General features: G+C 37.7%; 1 protein-coding gene across 1 annotated transcript; it reads left to right on the top strand.

The window, feature by feature from the left end:
* The first annotated feature begins 2,445 nt into the window (after positions 1-2,445).
* Positions 2,446-15,659, top strand: pld3 (phospholipase D family, member 3). Its single transcript, XM_042486917.1, is given in 13 exon segments — positions 2,446-2,548; positions 6,103-6,203; positions 7,071-7,121; positions 7,355-7,512; positions 8,695-8,875; positions 9,456-9,483; positions 9,486-9,572; positions 10,340-10,468; positions 11,639-11,835; positions 12,024-12,163; positions 12,428-12,593; positions 13,441-13,540; positions 13,672-15,659. Coding segments are annotated over 12 exon segments (1,452 nt in total). The 5' UTR covers positions 2,446-2,548; positions 6,103-6,176; the 3' UTR covers positions 13,860-15,659.
* Positions 15,660-18,843: the final 3,184 nt, after the last annotated feature.

Genomic DNA, 18,843 nt, shown 5'->3' with positions numbered 1-18,843 from the left:
GCACACATGCTGGGCTGAAAGCTCGTTGTCAGAATGAGAATGAAAAATGAGAATGAAAATCAGTGGATCTTTCTCCGTCCAGTCTGTGGTTTACCCATTTAAGCGTAGTGGCAGCCTATAAAGAGTTGACAGGATGGTAAATCAGCTCGAAGTGTACCACACTAAATGGGAAAAATATATTGATCTGATTATAGGAGCATAATTGATTCCTTTTGGAGTAGAGTGACTCATTGTGAGCTGGTGATGGAGGCATGTGGCCCCGACGGGTCAGTGTTGGCATTTAAAAATAGTAGACAACTAAGCTTTCCAGTACAGTGAAATAGTGTATTATTATTGTACTTTAATTTACATATATGCATATCATCTATCCTTTATTTCTCTGTTTTTGTTGATTAATGTGTTTTGTTCCTTTGGGGGGGTTACTGTTGATGAATATGTTTATCTATGTTCTATTTTTTGAATCACTTTGTTTTGTAAACATAAAATGAACAAAAATCTTTTGGTCATAAAAAAAACAAAAGGAAAAAAAAAATCAGCGTTCATGTGATAACATTGTGAGAACAATTCTCATGTACAGGGATATGCAAAAATAACCAAAAACACTGTTGTATGCATGCCAGGCCAGTAATTGGCAGTGTAACTTTGTAATGATGCACCATGTGCCAATTGTGGCCATGACATCACCATTCACACAGGATCTGCGCATTGCCAGTTTACATAGTGACAGGAATTAGGTTTGCATTTTCAGGGCCCAAAACGCCATTGTCGAGTAAACGAAAAACTAACTGAAGCAAAAGTTTAACATTTCATGCAAGAACCGTTGCTGTGTAAACAGCCCTTAGTAATGTTCAGCAGTGAGGACTGCAGATGTCAACCCGCTAAAGCTTCCTCCATTGTGCAAAGTGTGAACTCCCGGTTTGGATTTCTTCAGTGTTTATTTTTCAGGAGGTTTTAACTGGGAGCCAATTATCCGCAGAGGTCTCTTCCTCCCCTAAACAAATAGACAAGGGGAACAAAAAAAAAAACAGTAAATCAGTAAAAACAAAAAACTAAATAAATCAGTTTCACATTAAAATCAATGTTTCTCCGATGTTTGTCACAGACAGACTGCTAGCCCAGCACTCGCCTAACCTTGATACAGATTGACTGGATACAAAGTCGGGTATCGATTCATCGACAAATTAATCGCAGCATGCCCGCAGGCCCTTAATCTATCCCAATTCTATCAAAAAACTCACTATGGACAAGCCCAAACCCCCTCTTACCAAATAAAATCAAGTTTTTAGTCCATTATGAATCATTTGTTCTCCAGACCTGCGTTTTCATGCCCACACATGCTTCTAGCCAATCAAGATCATGCACTCACCACGAATGTTGAAAGGCTTCCTCTAAACTCCACCCTCCAAATCTGTTTGTGGATCATCTCAGGAGACTCAGGAGTGTTTGGCCAGTGGGCACGCACAAAGCTAGGTGCACACAATCAGCAAGGGTCACACCCAAGCCCCCCCCACCACCACCACTCAGCTGGTGAATAAAGAACACTCCCTTACAGATCCTACTCCGTGGAAGTGCAGGTGATCTTCAGATCTTCATCCTGGAAGTCAGGTCAGAGGTCAGGTAAGACCCTGTCCACCTGCCTGCCCTGAGACAAACCGTCTACATTGGCTTTTTTTTTTTATGTCATAATTTTAGGGATTAAGGTATTATTTACACACAAAACTGGCCATACCAGGGGTACATAAATACAGAGAAAATAAACTTTAAAGAATATAAAAATAAAACAATAATATTAATAATAATAAAGAAAAATACAGACCAGAATAATGCATACAAATAAAATAAAATAAAATAATGTACAAATCCAAAATAATGTATAATCAGTTCATATGACACTTATAGAACATTATTTACACACAAAACTGGCCATATAGGGAGTACATACGTATAGTAAAAAAGAAAAAGAAAAGAAATTAAAAATGAAAATGAAACAATTAGGTAATAATAATAATAATGATAATAATAATCGTTTCAAACGTTCAACTGATTTGGGTTTCTCTCATCATTTATTAAATCAGTCCCAGATATAACGAATAAATAGGAAGATTATATAACAGATGTTAGTATACATACACTCCCATGGATGAACGGCGCCCTCTCGTGGTTAAAATTGAGACCTGCACAACTGTAAATTGCCCGTGTTACGTCACACAGATATGTTCCCTGCGATTGGCTGTCCGTGTCAGATCACATGACCACCTCTCCTCTCACTGTCCCGTCTGTTTCCAAAACGGCACTTTGACAGCGCGGTGAATGAGCTTTTCCTTTGTCCTTCGTGTATTTAACAATGAAAGTACAACCTTAAATGTGATTATGCGCAAAGAACAGACGTCGACGCTGTTATATGCGGGATTTTAATTCACCTGGACGAATGAGAGCCGGTGGGTCGACAGTTTTTCGTAGCTAAAAGTGACTTGTTTTTGTTGTTTTGCACTGTCAGCGACTCTTGGTCTGCTCCAGTACAACAAAACCTGGTTACAGTGAAGGTTAGGTGGGTTTGCTTTTTCTCCTCATTTGCTTCTAATGTGTGTTTTTTTTTATGAACTTTAAATCTTGCCTACACTCCAAAGTAGCCCACACTCATATTTGTAGCCTTTTGCTAGCTAGCTACCCCTGTTATCTTTCTGTAACTAACAAAATAAGAGTGTTGCTTTGAACGTTTCATTTAGAGGGAATTGAGCAATCCTCTCTGACTCACTCAGTTCCTCAACTTGAGCCCAAACTCTTTGAGTCAAGTTGTTCCTCTCGAGGCAGTTTTCACTAATGTCATTTGTTGCTCTGCACAGAAAAACAAGCCGTCTTTGTCCTTTGCCCCCAGTGGCAATTTCATGCACCAGTCAGACCTAAAAGATCTGGTTCAATTTGACAGACACTTAAAGCTTTTAATACTGTCAATACTATATAATGTAGAGATCCTGAAGATCATTTTCTATATAAAGGTCAGTGCAAGAAGTCAAATGAGGCACCTTGATGGTGTTTAACAACAAGTGGTACTAACAAATCTGTGAAACAGCTTTCAGGTTTTTTTAACTGAATCAAGGTGTTTCATCCCATGCAGCCAGGAAAATACCTTTCTTATTAGAGTTTCAATCCAGCAATACTGCTAGCCCGTAGTTTCCTTGTTTCTTATTTTTAGGTAAAACTTGGCACTGTACTTCAGAAAATGAAATTAGCTGTGAACAACCCAAAACCTTAAAATATAAAAATCACAAAAACGGCTGAATCTTCTTACATCCTATGTTAAGTAGACATAAATGAGTCTGATTTTTCACAGTGAACTGAATTATTGAGTTTTGGACTGCTGGTCAAACAAATTACAACATCTGAAGATGTCACTTTGGACTCAGATGTTTTTTGCCATTTTTTTTGTGACACTTTTGAAATTGTTTTTTCATCAAAAATAACTCAGAGATTAATTGATGATAAAAATAATCATGAATCAAAGTCCAGATACCGACTTCAAACTGTTCCAGGATATATTTCTGTGAACTGATGGTTGCACTCTGAAAACATTAGATCAATCTGCAGATCCTCATCCAGCATCAGTCATCAGAATTATCAGGCCTGTTCTTAAATTGTAGATATAAAATATGCTAGACTTTAAAATGTCTCCATAGACTAAGTTTCAGTATAACCCTGCATTGTTGTGGATTGTGGGTTTTTTTTTTGTGATTTTTGGGGGATTTTTTATGTCGCGTTTGGATATCAAACAGCTATTTTTTTTATTCCTCCCTTCTTGTTGCATGTGAGACCTGTTCATCAGCTCTAAAAAAAGAAAAATGCAAGAAACTATACAGCTACAGCAGTAAATGTTTTTGCCTTCTTTGAAATCGGTTTCAGGGACCGGTCACCTAAAACAAAATATTTATTACATGTTGGGGAGCGTGTTTCTTCCATGTGCATGACTTAAAAAATTTCAAACTCTTCTGTGTTATTCCTTAACCAAAATGCTTTAGTCCAGTATATTGTATGTTCCTCTTCCAGCAGCCTTAAAGCGATAGTTCAGATTTTTTTAAGTGGGGTTGTATAGCTTAATTATCCAGAGACTCTCTCTAATTATAAGTTACAAAAACTTTACTTCAAGACTGTTTTGACAATAATAAATCACAGAAAATCAAGTGCTTAAAGGTAATAAATAAAAGTACAAGCCAAAAGACTAATTAGCGGGGAAACAAAGCACACAAGGATGGATTCATTTTTTTAAGTATATTAATGAAATAAACAAATAAATTATTGAATAAGAAGAAGAATAAAAAAGGGAAAAAGAGGGAGAGAGAAAACAACATGATTGAAGTCCATTCCCATTGGATTCCTGATCAAGAATCTGCAGTATATCAGATTCCCACTTCACTATCACAAACTCTGTATTAAAGACAGTTGACAATCTGCTTGTGTACTGCTGCCTGACAGTTATTTTGTTTGTGTTGTTGTGTGACTTTGGCATTTGTAACGTTTAGTTTGGATTCACCACAGTCACACAATAACACAAACTCACTGATTGAAGCGGCAGTAGACCAGCAGCTCCAGTGTTCAGCGAGCTAAAATGACCGTTTCTCTAAGTGGGCTCTGGTTTGATGAGAGGATAGATGGGGAACCGAGGCCATTAATGGTCTTCCTGAAACGAGCTGACAGAAAAGTGAAAATACCATTAATATAAAGTGCACGTAACCCTTTGAAACCTGAGAAAATTGGCTGGATTTCTTTCAAAAACATGGAAAGAAGGAAATGAGCAACTTTATGATACAAGAAATAACCCAAAAATTAGCAAGAAATTAGCCAACTTTAGCTAAATTAGCAAAAAGTTACAAAAAAATTACAGCAAGAAAAGAAAAAGGAAGTTACAAATAAATAAATAAATAAAATAAACAAGAAATGACCTGAAAAAAGTGCTAAAATAAAAAAAATTCTGTAACATAATTGTAAATATAGAGTTATAATGATTATAAATATAGTTTTCCCGACTTTTTCTTAATATAATTTTCTTATAACTCTCTTTCTCTCACTCTCTTTTTTTGCAGCATTTTTTCCTGGTCATTTCCTCTTCACCTTTTGTTAATTTCTTGTAGTTTGCAAGTATATTTTTTGCCAGGTTGCTCATCCTATGTTCCCCCATGTTTTCTAAAGAAATCAAACCAGTTTCCTCATGTTTAAAAGATTGAAATGCTTATGAACGGTCTCTGAACGCAGCACAAGAAATCTAATGTCAAACCAGGTTTCAGAGGGTTAAACTGATATTGATTTTATTAGGCGGGATGTTTTAGGTGGCTAAAATATGTTTTGTTGCCGACACCATCCACAGCAAGATAAAAAAATCTTGAAGTATCCCTTTGATGAGTCACATGTTTCTGTGAGGAGTAACGAGGTCAGAGACACTGAAGCTTTACTGAGTCATGCTGCGACTGTCAGCATTCAGGCTTCCATACTTCCTCTGTCTTTTAAGCAATCAGACCACGTAAATCACGAGACTTCTCTTAAGTGGGCTGTTTTTAGTCGCTGTGAGCTCGGCTCCCATCAGCCCCGGCGTGTCAGCAGCTGGAGCCATGTGTGTGTCTTTGTGCTGGAGATGAGCTGTGCAGGTTATTCTCTGTCTGTGGTGTTGAAAGCATATAGAAGCTTCTCTTTGTCACCTCTGTGAAGGTTAGGCAGAGGTGTGTGTGTGTGTGTGTGTGTGTGTGTGTGTGTGTGTGTGTCTGTGTGTGTGTGTGTGTGTGTGTGTGTGTGGTGTGTGTGTGTGTGTGTGTGTGTGTGTGTTTTACTCCTACAGAAACTGTAGAGATCCCTCCTTTACCCAAGTTCACTTTTTATTTTTCCCAAATAATGTACGCTGGTTGGTAAACGTTAGTTAAATGCAGTTTACTGATGTCATGCCACAAATGTTCTCTGTAATGACTTAAAAGTTTTAAGCTCCTGTTGCCATTTCAGGCTGCCAACAAGTTAAAGTTTCCTTGTTCAGCTTCAGTATTAGATGTTTCATCAAATGTTGATGACAGAGGCATGAAGTTGTGATGTAACATTGTGTGTTTTGTTCCCGTTTTTTGGTCTCAGAGCTGTGAAGCATCATCTGACCTGAGCTCACACTGCTGATATCTATCAAATCAGATGTCATTCTATCTCTGAAAATGAAGACGGACATCGCTTACAACCAGGTAAAGTAATTTCAGGTGCTGCAGTGAATTAAATCCATGAGCTGATGAACAGAAAATTCTTACTCTTTGTGCCAACACAGATTTTGAATAATTTCCACTTTTGAATATTTGTCTAAATGAGATATTGGATTAAAAAATACCAAACATTTAGTTGGTAAAGTTTCTCCATTGTTATAATTAACTTTATGTTTTAGAAACTTGTTGATAACTTTAAACATCTCAACAAACATGGAGACATTTAACATTTTTTGGCCTAAAAGTTTAATCCAGCTGTTATTTAAAAGAATTATTTATACTGATTCATTGATGCAGTCCTAATAATTTGTATTGTATTTTAGACATTGTGCTTTAAGAAAATGCGGGGCTTCCTGTGAAAGTCAGTGAGCTTGTTCATCAGATAAAAATAGGGGAGTTACGCCTTATTATCTGTCATAAACTGACAGATCATCTCATGTCACCCTGACATAAAAGCACCATGGATCCCACTTTGATTTATTTAATTCTATCAATACTTTTTAAATTTTAAACCATATTTTATTATTATTAACAGTTGTGTGCGCAACTTTTTTATTTAACAGTAGCTACTTTATTTAACTTTATTGTAACTGTAGTTCGTTCAATATTTTTTTCATTTAAGAAGTTAACATTATCTTAAAGGACATTTAAAAAAATTGCAATATATATTTTGTATCGCAATATAGCCTTAAAATATTTTAAAGCTATATCACCCAGCCCTAGTCTCAAACATGGTGTTCCAAATGAAAAAAATATCACATGATGCACATTGCGTATTTGCTGAGGTTGTATTAAAATCCTCAAAATATTGTATGCTGATTGTGTTAATGTGTTTTTCCTGATGCCTTATAGCTGTTTGACATGGAGAAAAGGCGACAGGAATCCCACAGGAAGGCACAGGTGGTACGTTACAGAAACGCAAAGATGTATTTTGTGTATCAACTTTACTTTATTACTTAATTTTGTGTATTTAAATTACAAAACACCAAATAACCAAACACAAAAAAAACAATGATGCAGAATCCATCACAGTCTTCACATCTCACAAAGAAATACACACATTCAGAGATAAATATTATTAACTTAATGTTGATCGACAGCCGCATCTTTTAAGTGTTGTCCCCGCCTCCTTCCAGTATTCCAGATGTGTGATGGCTCTGGCCACCATCTCCACTGTGCTGCTGGCCGCCACAGCCCTCTATCACCTCCTGACACCACGGGTTTCCTCCTCCCATCCTGCCCCGAGCAGCAGCCTCCGTCTGCCGCAGGCCGAGTCCTGCTCAGACCCCTGCAAGTAAGCGAACACCTGCATGCACAGGGACACGCCAACAGTTATTCAGCTGTCAAATTAACTGTTTGAATAGCTGTTGTAAGCACTTCTCAGGATTGATCATTGGGAGAGCAAAGATTGGTTTAAACTGAATTCAAAGTTCATAGCTTACCTGGATTCTGCAGCTTGTTGGAAGGTCTTCATCAGCAGAAGAAGCCATGTTAGTTGTGATGGAACTTTAGGTATTTAAACTTTCTGTTATTTAAAGCATATCTCATTCACATTGGCTTTAAAGTTAAGCTTGATTTGATTTGAGTTGATTTGATGCGATTCGATTCAGTTTGATTTGAAATTATTGCAAACATGTAAAATAGAAAATAGAGAGAAAAACAAGCAGAAAGACAAAAAAAGTAATATTTATTTTTAGTTCTTTTGTTTGTTTGTTTTCTCTATATTTAATTTCTGGAGACCTGTTCGCAGGAAGAGTAAGCTCAGGTCCATCAGAGGAGCGAAAACTCAAAAGGTGATGTGATAGATGAAGAGTGGCAACGTGCAGCAGTATCGGTTCTGTTTGTTTAATTGCATTTAAAAGAAAAATAATGATGTAAACAGTAGATATAACAAGTGGTGGTGTGTAGTGTTTCTGTGTTGTTTAGAGTTACAAATGACTGTGCGCATCATATCTGGGAGATAAAGCATGTAAATTAGAGTAAAACACAGACTTTGCTTATCTCATATTAATGTGCCACATAAAACCCAGACGTGAGGGGGTGATTTGTAAATCTCATGAGGTCCACAGTTATGAGAACTGTGGCAAGGTATGCACTGAGCAGGGCATATTTACAAATGAAAAATTGAGCTTATATATATTTTTTTTTATTCATATGGACAACACACATTAATCAACATTTCGATAAATGTGCAAGTGTTAGCCATCAGGCCAATTTTCAACTGCAGTCCTTTGGCAAGGTGTTTTGAAATCTATAAAAGCAATAAACTATGTAACAGTGTGGGACTGTTTGCCTGCAAATTACCTAATCATTTTTGTACTATAATTTCTCTTTACATAGCATCATATGTCATACATCTGTGATAAGCTATCATAGTCATGGTCGATTTATCGGTCAAGCTCTTCTCCACAGGCAGAACCATGAGTACACATATTACTCATTTATTTTAATCATTTCCTCTCTTTGTTGCTGTCAGGATTGTTCTGGTGGAGAGTATTCCTGAAGGACTGGAGTTTAACTCCAGCACCACTCACCCCTCCATCTTCGAGGCCTGGATCAATCTGATGGCTGAAGCTCGCAGCAGTGTTGACATTGCCTCCTTCTATTGGACGCTCACTAACGAAGACACCGGCACTCATGAGCAGACAGCCTATCAGGTCAGCTGGAGCTGTGGATGAGTTTTACTTATCAGAAAAGATCATTTAAATTTAAATGTGAACATACTTATAAGTATTAACAAGAAGGAAGATCAAGCACACCAAAAATGTAAAAAAAAAAAACGGAGAACAAGGAGGAGTTACATTAAAAAAAAAAACAACTTTATTACAATGGCTAAATCGTTAATAAAGGAAACATGTTTCGACCACTGGGCATTAAAAAAAAAACTTCTATTTTTTTTAAAGCCCTGGTGAAGACCTGTAGTGCTTTTCAATGATTTAGCCTCTTTAATAAAGGCGTTTTAATGTAATTCCTCCTCATTTTTCTTTTTTTTTTCACATTTTTGGAGCACGTGGATTTCCTTCCTGTTTATATTGTTAGTTAGCGTTTTCTATGAGCACCCGACAGGTTTTTGACCTACGTTTGACCATAGCCAGAGCAACCAGTCATCTCTCTCTTTTTCTAGGACTTATTAGTATTATTTTAAAAATGAAAAAGCATGAAAAATGTTTTCTTTTTGATTACAGAAGCATGAATAACATTTACAATGTTAAAATTATTTTTATGCTGTGTGCACAGGGTGAGACCGTTCTGAAGACGCTAGCTGAACTTCTGGGAAGTTGTCAGTTCGTATCGCAGTGAACACGCCACAGGAGAGTCAACCGCAAGCAGACCTCAGACTGCTCAACAAGTCAGGTGACACTGACAGTCTTTTTTGGTTACACCTGATCTTATTCTTTGTCATTTCCAGGCATTAAAATGCCTTATGGCTTTTCATGGCTTGATTTTAACTTTTTTTCACGTGAAACTCAGCACCTCTGCTGCCACAAACATCCGTTCATGACAAATCATTGAATTGTGTAAGTTCTTTTGTCTTTGAATACATAAACCAGTACTAATGTTAACTCTTTTTGCTTTTGAGAGTTAATTTGTGTGTGAAACTGCCTGATTGTGTCCAAATGTACGTACATGGAATCTGAAAAGCTACATATTTTATTTATTGTGTCGCTTTTCCAGACCGTCTTCTAATTACTGCAATTATATCTCAAATAATCCTTTTTTTTTTACAATTTAATTTTTTTTTTCTTTTTCTCTGCATATTACAATTTTAAATCAAAAGGTTTAGATTTGATTTAAATCATTTTTTCTCTAAATATTATAATTTCACTTAAAACAATTTCAGACTTGTTTATTCAAATAATTTTCTCTAAATATTACAAATATATGTCAAATTATTATTTTTTTTTAAAAAAGGATATTTCTCTAAATATCTCTAAATATTTGAGGATTACTGCAGATTATTCTGACTGTTTATTATTTTGGCTCTATGCTATGTAGCTGAACATATTATTGTGTGTGTGTGTGTGTGTGTGTGTGTGTGTGTGTGTGTGTGTGCGCGCGCGCGCGCGTGTGTGTGCGTGCGTGTGTGTGCGTGCGTGCGTTCATGCACGTGTGTTTTTCAGGAGCTGATATTAGGACAGTTAACATGAGAGAGCTCACCTCAGGCGTCCTCCACACAAAGTTCTGGGTTGTGGACAAGAGACACATTTACATTGGTAGTGCCAACATGGACTGGAGGTCCCTCACACAGGGTATATACACACACACACACACACACACACACACACACACACACAGAACACAGAACACTCTCTCACAGGTTATCAGTCAGAAATACATTTTTTTATCCGATATGTGTAAATGGGAATCTTCCTCCAATCTTCTTATATTAGTATTATATTTATATTTTATATTTCTTAAATAGTTTACCAGAGTATTTTTGCTACTTTGTGGACAGTATCAGGAAGTCCAAGCAAATCTGTGTTTCTTCTGCTTTTAGGAGGAAGTTTTTGTGTTGGCTCAAAGCTTCGGTCACATGCTATGCCGACAGAATAGTTAATATTTTCTTGACTACCATGATGGTGTCAGACCACATCTCAATTTTAGCTTTCCCAATCACATGTGGTATTCATCTTGCTGAGCTGTCACTGCCACGAACATCCTGTTCTCAGAAAAGTACACCAACATTCCATATTTTTTCTGTTTGTGTGCCAGTAATAAAGAGACACTTCTTTCTGAAGGAAATGTCTGAAGAAATTAAGATTTCAGGAACTATTAGTAAAACTTAATTCAAGATGAGTTTAAAATTTGAGAAATATCATCCTGATTCAAAATAACATAACAATTCTGTGGTTACCAGCATCTGTCATCTCTTACATTCTGACACTCATTTTTGTAAAGAAAAATCGTTTACAATGTGATATGGTGTCCACATTACAGGCATTAAATGACACTAAACATCCAAATCTTCAAATGAAGTCAGAGTTTTTTCCTTGTCAGATGATGGATATAGAAATCAAAACCTGTAGGGGTTATGCAGTAGAATAACTATCTATCAATCAATCAGACTTTACACCAGAGGCGGGATAAAACTTATAGATAAAATTTAAAAAAAATAATACTAAATTTAAAAAAATGCTTTTGATAGTCGATAAAAGGTAAATAAAAAGGATAGCAGCACAAAGTATAATAATAGATACCAATGTTAAAAATAATAAAATGATATACCATCAAGTAAAACAGCTAAATAGACCAATATACATAAACAAATACTCAATAAATGAATAGGTAGAGTTCAATTAAAAGCCAGACTAAAAAAGTCAGTCTTGAGTTTGCTTAACAGTGAGAGAGCACAATTTATAAAATAGTTTTGTGTATGTTTCCTCTCGATGTGAGTTGATATTCTGCTGGTGGTGTGCAGGTGAAGGAGCTGGGTGCGGTGGTCTACAACTGCAGCTGCTTGGCTGCAGACCTGGGGAAGATCTTTGAGGCCTATTGGTTTCTGGGGGAGAGTCAGTCAATCCCATCGCCTTGGCCCAGCAGCTTCTCCACCCTCTACAACAAAGACACGCCCCTCCAGCTGCCACTCAACAACACGCCGTCCAACGTCTACCTGTCGGTGAGACACATACAGGGAGAGAAGGATGAGAGATTTTTTTATTTTCAGTTTATTAACAGGAAGAAGCCTGTCTGTAACCGCTGATTCTCCTTGCTGTATGATCCGTTGAGGCTCCTGCATTGTTTCAAACGTTGCTAGAATTCAGAAATAACTAACAAGATCTCTTTTCTCTCCTCACTCTCTCTCAGAGTTCCCCTCCGTCTTTCTGTGCCGCCGGCAGGACTCCAGACCTTCAGTCCATCCTCAGTGTGATGGAGGATGCCCAGAGCTTTATCTACATTGCTGTCATGAACTACCTGCCCACCATGGAGTTCTCACACCCTAAACGGTACAGCTGTTCACAGACTTGTGATGTGACACAAATTCAAAGATCGTCTAATACATACAGCAGCTCTACATATATGTCTTCAGCAGCTGAGAAAATAAAGCGACTGGAAAGTTATCCATTAAATCACAAGAAAAATTTGATAGATAGTTCAAAATCCATTTCACAACTTCAAAACCACTAAAACCGGCTCATAAACTGGCTCGTTCCATCATTTCTACTGTGATGTCTCATGTTTTCATGCTCTGTACGTGTCGCCCTCTGCAGGTACTGGGCAGACATCGACACCCAGCTGAGGCGAGTCGGGTACGAGAAGCGGGTCAAAGTACGCCTGCTGATCAGCTGCTGGGCCAGCACCCAACCCATCATGTTTCCCTTCCTGAAGTCTCTGGCCTCACTTTATGACCCCAAGAGCAAACTGGACATCCAGGTGGTAAGTGCAGCCTCTATGTTGCTTCATAATGAAGGAAAGACCCACCTGCGTTAATGTGCCACTGAGAAAAGAGGTTGTACATATTATTATTGAAGTTCTTTCAATGTATAAAACTGGGTTGTCGGCTATGTGCTGTATATCACGTTAGTTAGCTGCTTAGATCAAGCATACAGTGCGTACATATGTTTCAGTTTTTGTCAATATGGACATACTGCTCGCAGTGTTATCATGGTAAGATTCTCCAGAATTCAATCATTCAGTTAATTTTACTGAAAACATGAGCACCAAAGAAGAAAGTATGACCTGCATAGCAAACAAGAGAGACGCAAAAAAGTGATTAGTATATGTAGAAGACTTTCTTTTTTTTAAGCTATGGAAAAATGTCCAGTGATCTGTATGCGTAATTAGCATAATTATATATTTGCAATTATTTTACAGAATTATTCTGATCTTTAAGATTTGTTTTCAGGTAATTTCTCGCTTTTTTTATTATTATTATTATTTTACTTTCTTGTTGGGATTTTTTTGGTGGGGGCAATTTTTCAGGTAATTTACTTGTACTTGGGTCATTTCTTCTTTTGTTGCTCATTACCATCTTCCCATGTTTTTTAAAATAAGTAAGTAAAGCCAATTTGACCAGATCTCTAAGTATTAAATACAAATTTTGATTGTATTTCCATTTTTGCTGAGCAACAGTTTTTTGTGGAAAGAAACAAAAGCCCATCCCAAATATAAACCTGTTGAAGTCAGTGATTTAAGCAACTGATAGCCCAGGCTGTTAATAGAAGTTTTAGGGTATATTACAGTAAGAACAATAACATGATGACCTTTTGTTTTTCTTCTCCAGAGGCTGTTTGTGGTGCCTGCCAGCCCCAGACAGAGGGAGATTCCCTTTGCCAGAGTCAACCACAACAAGTACATGGTGACTGACAAGATAGCCTACATAGGTAAGACTGCCCACACACTGTATGGTTCCATTAAAAAAATCTCTTCTGATTGTACAGCCGAATATGTATCACCTGTCCAATCAGCCAAGTGATGAATGGGCTAAAGTATCATCTGTTTTTTGTGTCTTTAGGTACGTCTAACTGGTCAGGTGACTACTTTGTCAGCACAGCTGGCTCAGCACTGGTTGTCAATCAAACTGCATCACAGTCCTTGGAGCCGACCGTCCAATCCCAGCTGAAGGCTGTGTTTGAGAGGGACTGGGAGTCCGCCTACAGCACTCCTCTCACCCAGCACTCAAACCTCAAAGACTTTTGTTAGTTTTAACAGCCGATATGACAGACACCATCTCAGTGTGGACGCCTCGAGTCGACACAGTGCTGTAGTTGCACATTTATTTTAGTATTTAAACTTTCACGCATTTTGCATGACCCAGCTGAAACAACAGGAGCATGGACACTCTGTGCTGATAAATCAGCTGCAGACGACCTCTCAGCAGAGCGGAGTTTCCCCGTTTGCTAAGGTTCAAAGGAAGATAACTTCCACTTAACCTGGAGTATCACAGCTTTAGTGCCAAACTCCAGTTTGACTTAAATAATGTGCCATTAACCAAGTATATTGCCCAGTTCTGCCAGCCTTACATTGTCAAGGGTTGCTCAAAGGTGCCTAAGTGTTATTTTTAGGCAGAAATAACTACTTTTTTTTTAGCCATTTCTATAAAAGCAGGCACGGGATTCTAACCGTGTGTGGATGATAAGCCACTTTCATTTTGAGGTACTCTGCAGTAACATCAGACCAGAATGTACTGCACCAGCAGTTTTTCTTTTACAAACCTCCAACAGACTTGTAGGATTAACTTGAATTAATCATGGTGCCCATCATGTAGAAGAGGGAGCGCTGTTTCATCTCTTCAGTCAGGTCTGTTTCATGATGAGGCACAATGATGTTTTTAACTGGCTCCCGTAGTCACCATGTTTAAAGAGGGACTTTGCCAATTTTCAACCAGCTTTGTTTCATAAAAATGTGGGTAGTGTGTGTATAAATGAACTGTGGTAAACGTCTTACCGGCGCCCAGATCTCCCTGCTCATCGCTGACTCCAGGGCTGCTGCTCCAACTACAGGCTTCTGCATTTTTTGTATGTCTGCCACCAAAGACACAGAGAGTAAAGCAGCGGATCAAGACGGACACCTGCCCCTCTCTCTCAAACCAAACTTGGATCAAATGATAAAACTAAGCAGCGCTGATCAAATATAATATGCGTAACCTAATTCTCACCTGAAATGTTTGCAGAAACATATATTAGTGACCTATTTAGCTGTAATACAACACTGTTTGTTGCCAGCCGGCCACTATATTGCACTATATTGTTTGCTATGTCAAAGTAGTCAAGCTCGCTTTTCGTGATCCACCAGCGAGAGAATTTATTGGTCCAGTGCGGCGCAGTGCATTCTGGTAGTTTTTCTACCTCTTAATCAAAACCAAACACCTCAGCCCTTTTCCTCTGCTTTCTCTGGTTGTGTAGCAGCAGTTATTTTCATCTCTTTACTACAGAGACAGCCAAGTATTTTTAAAGAGCATCTTCACAGCAGTGAAATACTTTAATTAACTTTAACTTTAACTTTTATTGATCTATTCACTGGTCACTTTCTATTTTTAAAAATCAATCACAATGCATTAATTTTCTTCAACATCTGCCTCAATGGGAGCTTTTTGAATCCTAGCTCACCTCAGGGAGTAAAGTCTTTTCTTAACTGATGATTTAAGTTTGCTGGAATCATTAATGTTCATACTGGTGTGCTGTGCTTGTACTGTAAATAAGATGCAAGCTTTTTAAATTCCATTTTCAGTCCTCAGGACTGTTTTTAAATAAATTTATTTCGAGACAGCAGTGTACACAATAGATTGAAAGTTTGCAGCAGCAGTGAATGGGGATGGACTCATTTAATTTCCACTGTGTGGAGTGATTGAAACTACCAATTAGTGAAGAGGTGGTTGTTATGGCAACTGTCGAATGAGCGTGTTGTAGCAGCATGCCTATAAGAAAGCTCTGTGGCAGTTATTGTATACACCTCTTTGTCCTCTTTATAAAAAATACTCTTCAAAAATGTTTTAGAATCAAAGTCTATTTAAAGTTGTTTATGTGCTCTGATACACACATATTCAGTTATGAGGAATGAGAATTATTTATGTGACACAATGAAGTTCATACCACTTTGTTATAGATTTGTTAGCAAAGAGCCTCTACATAACATGTTAAGCTCCTAGATCAGAGCCTCAGGCACCCTCACATGGTGATATGAGGTTAGTTAAAGAGATAGTCTAATTCGCCAAATACTGTCCTCCCTTGGTAAATAGACGAGTTCTGAACATTTTGATCTTGGAAAAACTACAATATTTGCACACCTGAACGTGCGTCAGTGCACTGGAGGGCAGCAAATACCCCCGCACAATTTCACTGTTTGTTTCATACACGTGACATGCAATGTTTCAGATTGAACCACCTTTATCAAGTAAATGAGCCGCAGGATTGAAGCCATGATTTAAAAAAATACGGCAGTCATGACTCCCAAACTCCCACATTGCAACCGCAACACTCGAAGACCATTGTTAAAAAAAATAACTCTTATCTCCTTACATGATTGTGAAAGTGCTGCTTCTATACAAAATTATGTTGGATCTTATGACCGTTTCTTTAAAAATATTTGACTTTGACCTGAGGATGCTTAGCAACGAAACCCAGTTGTTTCCAAAGCTGCACTGCTTGTGATAATCTGCTGCTCCAGCTCAGCAGTGACTAATGTTCCTGTGCAGGAGGTCTATTAGCTGTAGGACGGCCTTCTCTATCGCAAAAAGTCCAAAAAATACACAAGATGAGCCACATAACCACATAAGACCACTATCAAGACCACTTCAACTTGACTCTACAAATTTAAACAGAAGGAGGAATCAAAATTCATCAATCATGGGGAAATTATCGAAAGAGTCCGGCATGATAGATGTATGGACGGACCTACAGCCAACAGAAAAGCAATTTACTTATTATTCATCACACCAAAAAGAATACTCCAGACTGGATTACTTTTTTATGTACGCTGCAGATAGACACAGGACAAAAGATTGCAAAATAGCTATGGGAGTGTATCTCACAATACACCTTGATAATAAAAAGAAAGATACACTACAGAGACTTAACACAAGTCTGCTCAACGATGGCAAATGTAAAGAATTTATCAAAAAAGAACTTAAAGAAAACGTATATGTTTCTCTGCTTACAGGAAAAAGGAAAAGCAGAGACACCTCTTAGAACTAAGGCTAAAATGAAGAATTTAGAAACTCAACATTCCATCCAAAGAGACCCACAAATATTGGCACAATTAAAATGTGCTGTATCCAACAGGAAGTAAATAAGGTCTATGATGATTAAAACGAGAAAAAAATGAGATTGAGATAGATAAAATAGATAGATTAAGAGAGATAAACAAAAATACCATGTCACTGGTCCTAAGGCTATGAAGCTTCTGTATTGGAGACTACATAAACAACAAACTGAGAGGACAGTTTATAAAATTAGCAATATAAGAAAAATAAAGTATGCCACAAGCTAGAGGGAATTATACAATCTTTTGAGGCTTACTATGAGGACTTATACACCCAACCTGATGTAGCTGATACCTTTAACACTGACCAATCAATAGGAGCCCAGCAAAATAATGTACTGAACTCAGACATAACCATTACTGAGCTGGATTAAGCAATTTCTCAGTTGAAGACTAATAAAACACCAGGCTCTGACAGCCTTATTGGAGAATGGTATAAAGCCTTCAAACCTGAGTTGGCTCCAATGCTCCTCAGATGCTTTAACTACACCCTAAAAGAAGGTCAGACACCCAAGTCATGGTGTGAAGCAGTAATATCAGTAATCCCTAAAGAGGGTAAGGATACAGGAGAATGTAGCTCATTTCGACCTATATCAATTTTAAATATTGATTATAAGCTGTATGCATCAATACTTGCTAAAAGGATTGAACATATTGTCTCTGAACTGACAGATCCTGATCAAACAGGGTAGATCATATAATTAAGTAAAACATCAGCGCAGCACTGATTAGCCTGGATGTGGAAAAGGCATTCGACACAGTCGGGTGGGATTATCTATATCAAGTGCTAGAACGATTTGGCTTCAATAAGAAATCAGTTCAGTGCATCAAGTCAATATGCTCATCCCCTACAGCTGAGATAAGAATTAATGAGCACCTATCCCATCCCATCAAGTTAGAGAGAGGGTGCCGCCAAGGTTGCCCCCTGAGCCCTGCCCTTTTTGCGTTTTTTATAGAGCCCCTAGCTCAGGCAATAAGGGAAGATCCAGAGATTAAAGGGATTTTGATAGGGAAAACTGATTATAAAATATGTTTTTTTGCCGTTGACATTTTGTTGACTGTGACTGAACTGAAGAGAAATATACCCAAATAGATGTCTATTTTAAAATTGTTTGGTGCCTTTCCAGAACATAAATTGAATACACACGTCTCAAATACTTTGTTAAAATTTTACTCCGAATGCTGAGTTGCAAAGTAAATTTGATTTTAAGTGGGACTCTGCTGCTATTAAGTATCTGAGTGTGCGAATCCCAGGAGACATCTCAAAGATATATAAGAGTAACTACTGCCCTCTTACCACGTCAATTAAAGCTGATCTCGATAGATGGATCGTATTACCACTAGATATGTCAAATAGAATTGAGACAGTAAAAATGATGATTGTGCTCCCTAGACTATTATACCTATTCCAGTCACTTCCTGTGGTAATTCCCCCTAAAGAATTCAGTGAATGGAATAGGATGATTTCAAGGTTTGTGTGGAACGGCAGAAGATCCTGGATTAAATATAAAACCCTAAATTGTTCAGAGATAATTGGGGTCTTACCCTTCCATGCACTGAAGATTATTACACCGCTGCCCAGTTAAGACCTCTTGTCTGCTGGTGCAATTCAGAGTACTCAGCCAAATAGAAAGACTTAGAATTGGGTCAGTTTGATTCACCAGCACAACCTGTATTAGGTGATTACTAAACCCAGAAGGCTCAACTACATAAACTAAATCAGTGGATCAAGCTAGCCCTTAGGGTATGGTTTAAGACCTGCAAGAGGTTCCACCTTGAAAATCATCATGCAAGAATACTGAAATGGTAGATGATGATCCAGACTTTATGTCGTCTGACCTAGACGTGCAATTTAGACAATGGGCACACATGGGTATAATTGCTTACTGTACTATTGCTAGTGGTTACAATATGGAGTCTTTTAAGC

This window comes from Plectropomus leopardus, chromosome 5, assembly GCF_008729295.1.
Source record: "Plectropomus leopardus isolate mb chromosome 5, YSFRI_Pleo_2.0, whole genome shotgun sequence".
Lineage (NCBI taxonomy): Eukaryota > Metazoa > Chordata > Actinopteri > Perciformes > Serranidae > Plectropomus > Plectropomus leopardus.
This window is presented reverse-complemented; position numbering and strand designations above follow the sequence as displayed.